This window comes from Chelonoidis abingdonii, chromosome 10, assembly GCF_003597395.2.
Source record: "Chelonoidis abingdonii isolate Lonesome George chromosome 10, CheloAbing_2.0, whole genome shotgun sequence".
In the NCBI taxonomy this organism is placed as follows: Eukaryota; Metazoa; Chordata; order Testudines; family Testudinidae; genus Chelonoidis; species Chelonoidis abingdonii.
The window spans coordinates 78,946,361-78,950,181 of NC_133778.1; the positions used below are offsets into that span (position 1 = coordinate 78,946,361).

General features: G+C 62.7%; 1 protein-coding gene across 1 annotated transcript in view; it reads right to left on the reverse strand.

Annotated features, from left to right (window-relative positions):
• The window catches only part of AAMP (angio associated migratory cell protein), an 8,725-nt gene extending 6,322 nt beyond the window's left edge, over positions 1-2,403 (reverse strand). Inside the window, exons 1-2 of the mRNA XM_032764450.2 lie at positions 2,248-2,403; positions 411-530 (exon numbers count right to left, since the gene is read on the reverse strand). Of these exons, the coding sequence (XP_032620341.2) occupies positions 411-530; positions 2,248-2,386 (259 nt within the window). The 5' untranslated portion in view covers positions 2,387-2,403. The remainder of the gene's footprint in view (positions 1-410; positions 531-2,247) is intronic.
• Between the last annotated feature and the right edge of the window lie 1,418 nt (positions 2,404-3,821).

Consider the following 3,821-nt stretch of genomic DNA (forward strand, 5'->3'; position numbering starts at 1 on the left):
CGTGTGAGCTTCTTGCCCTGAACAAGTCTGCTCCAAGGGAGAGGAGGCTCCCCAAAGGCCTGACTGGCTTTGTGGGGAGCAGTTCCAGAGCATCGCCCGGGGACTCCGTGACACTGTGGTTAAGACAGATAACATCAAGCCAAGCACTGAAGATTATCCACAGCAAAAGGTTGGCTCCAGGCTCCAGCAGTTGCAGGCAATTAGATTTTATCTGTATGGTTCATCAGCCTTAAAGATCCCAGCTCTTTCTCTTTTCCATCCACCATGACAGTGCAGCTCTCTCTGGGGTGGAACACGGCAGCTGTTTAACACCACACAGTAACACCCCCAAAGGGAGCAAGCCACAACCACCAGGAATGGAAGCTGAACCTCCCATATGTCAGAGAATGGTCCAAGTCAGCGCACCTCACCTGAGCATTCAAACAGGCGTTCACCATCACTCAGCCGCCATACGAAGGCCTTGTCGTCCTCCCCACCTGTCACTGCCAGGGTGTTGGTCGTGGGATCGAGGCTCACGCAGAAAACGGAGGCTTCACGGGACAGAACAGCGCCAATAACTATCAGCTACCAAACGAACACGGAATGCCGGCCGACTTCCCAACTCCCGCTTCGGTAGCGCTCAAGCCCAGACGGCTCGGTTACAGATCAGGAGCGTTCTACGCCATTAACCCCCAAGATCCAGGACAGAAGCTGGTCGCGTGGGGTGCAGATGGTATTTAACAAACATGGCTACACCAGCATCAGCCACGGTGCAAGGCAAAGGGGACGCTGACCTAGCAGGCCAGGAACAGGGACACCAGGCTAGATGGTGGCTGTCTCAGGTGCTGATTGGTCGCTTTGGCTTTTGGCGAGCAGAGCGGCTGCAAGTTGGTCCAGGATTGTCCCACCCTTCTTCAAGCTCCCACCTGACAGTCAGTTGGTCCCCAGCCTTGATGGAGAAGCCCCTGCTACTGTGATCAGCCAGCAGCTAGCCCAGGGTGGGCAAACTTTTCCCCCAAACCCTAACCCTATCCGCCCTGTCCCACTTCCTGCCCCCCAGCGCCGCCCTCAGAATCCCTGACTCATCCAACCCCCCCTACTCCTTGTCCCCTGACCACTCCCTCCTGGGGCCCACTGCCTCCTTGGGACCCCACCCCCACCCAACCCTCGCTGCTCCCTGACTGCCCTGCCCCCTATCCACACCCCTACCCCGACAGCCTCCCGGAACCCCACCCCCATCCAACCCCTGCTGCTCCCTGGAGCCACATCCCCTATCCACACCCCTGCCCCCTGACAGCCCCCCGGAACCCCACCTCATCCAACCCCTGCTGCTCCCTGGAGCCGTACCTCCTATCCACACTCCTGCCCCCTGACAGCCCCCTGGAACCTCACCCCTCATCCAACCCCTGTTGCTCCCTGGAGCACCACCCCCTATCCACACCCCTGCACCTTGACAGCCCCCTGGAAACCCACCCCCATCCAACCCCTGCTGCTTCCTGGAGTCCCACCCCCTCTCCAACCCCCTCTAAAGCCCCCTTCAGAATACGGCCCTGCGAATGCAGGCAGAGGACTCAGCCGGAGGAGGGGCAGCTGAGCAGCCGGAGAGAAGCAGCAGTTTCCCCTTCAAAGCGCCGTGTTTCTCCGGCCGGCTGTGCGGCCACCCGGTGTCCTCCTGAGTCCTCCACCCGCACACCCGCCACCCGCCTGCTCCCGAGGCTGCAGGTGAGCCTCCCTCCCTGCTCTCCCCTGCCCCCGCAGTGCAGCCCCCTCCTGCGCTGGTGTCATGCTGAGGCTGCAGTGGAGGGGGGACAGCAGGGGTGGGGGCGGGGGCTAGCCTCCCCGGACGCTAAGGTTCAGAATTGGGACTTATGCCTTAGGACAGGGCTAGCCTCCCCGGCCGTGAGCTCAAGAGCCAAGCAGGACGGTCCCCCAGGCCATAGCTTGCTCACCTCTGAGCTAGTCACCAGGGAGCAATTCAAAGCTCGGTCCCTCCAGGGGGAAAGTCCCAGGAATATCTTGTCTGAACACATGGACTGGCACAACCCCACTCAGGAAAGCCAGGGGCCAAGCCAGCCCTTGGAGGGAACTTAGCTGACCAAACGCAGCCCCATTTTCCCTGAGGGGGTGCAGAGACCACCCCTCACCCTGGCAGGGCTGACCCACCCACGTGTCACTGGAGCAGCTGAGCTGGGAGAAAGTTGCAGCCAACATCAGGACAGGAGACAATACACGTGCATTGGCAATACAGCGATGCCCACCCCAGCTTACCTGAGTGCTCAGAGAAAGTGACCTCGCTGTCATCCTGGGTCTCCATGCCATCTTCCACCCCCTCGTCTTCCTCCTCCGTCTCCCAGGCCTGCTCCTCAGGCCATTCGTCGGCCTCCTCGTCAAAATCCACATCTTCCATCTCATTGGCCAGGTCGTCTGCGGGGGCAAAGCCGGGGAATGTAAGCACTAGACGTGAGTGGGGGGGGGGTCTCATTCCCCCTTCCCACCCCCACCCAGCTCACACACTCTGCTTGCAGAAAGGGCCAGATGAGACGATTTCCCTGGGAGGCAGGGGCTGCTGTAGGTAAAGTCCTGCTCCACCAGGCAGAGGCCTCCCTCTGTGACCTGTAAGCCAGCTCCCCTGCCTCCCCGCTGGACAGCAGGGTTTTCAGTACCAGGCCACACCCATTCACTGCAGCCCTCTGAACCGAGCGGACGCCCAGGAGGAGTCAGGGGCCTGGGCCTCGTTGCAAATGCTACTACTGGCCTGCATGTCATGAGCTGGTCTCAGTCCGCTTGATGCAGAACTACCATCCACTCCACAAAACCCAGCATCGTCGCAGCTGGGCCCCGGGCTGGCAGTTTCAGCAAAGAGGCCAAGAACAGAACAGGTCACGGAGCCCGATCTCCCCTCTGGGCCCCAGGGAGAGGGCACCCCACGGGCCATTCTGCAGGGGGTGGCCTGCTGGTGTTCCAGTCGTGTCCTGCTGCAGTGCAGGTGAGGGACAGAGGGTTCAAGCTGCTCCTGTGGGACCCTCCGGCAGGAGAAGGAGCTGCTCCAGGGACGGACAGGCAGGATCCGAACAGGCAGCAGAGCTAGGGGAAGGGGCCGCGTTGCAGACGGGACAGCAGTGGGTCCAAGACTCCCCACTGCACCCACTCCCAGCTCCCCTAATCTGACGTGGGCAGCAGAAAGCTCCTGGCCCCAGAGACTCAGGGGAAAGGGACACCCACAGCAATCCCCCAACCTGGGACTGGGCCATCCAGGGACCTCTGCAGAGTTGCCATCCCCCTCAGACCCCCAACTCCCCTAAGGCAGGGACCCACCCCTTTCTCCAATCCCCCTGCAGAGCCACTACCACCCCAGGCTCCCAATTCCCCTAGGGCAAGTCCCCCCCTCCGCTCCCCCTGCGGAGCAGCCACCCCACCCAAGCTCCCAACTCCCTTAGGGCAGGTCCCTGCCTCTGCTCCCCCTGCAGAACCACCACTCCCAGGCTCCTAACTCCCCTAGGGCAGGGTCCGACCCCTCCAATTCCCCTGCTGAGCCGCCATCCCCAGGCTCCCAACTCCCCTAGGGCAGAGCCCCCCTTCGCTCCCCCTGCAGAGCCGCCAGCCCCAGGCTCCCAACTCCCCTAGGGCGGGGTCCCACACCCCCCGGCTCCCAACTCCCCTAGGGCAGAGCCCCCCTTCGCTCCCCCTGCAGAGCCGCCAGCCCCAGGCTCCCAACTCCCCTAGGGCGGGGTCCCACACCCCCCGGCTCCCAACTCCCCTAGGGCAGGGCCCCCCTTCGCTCCCCCTGCAGAGCCGCCAGCCCCAGGCTCCCAACTCCCCTAGGGCGGGGTCCCACACCCCCC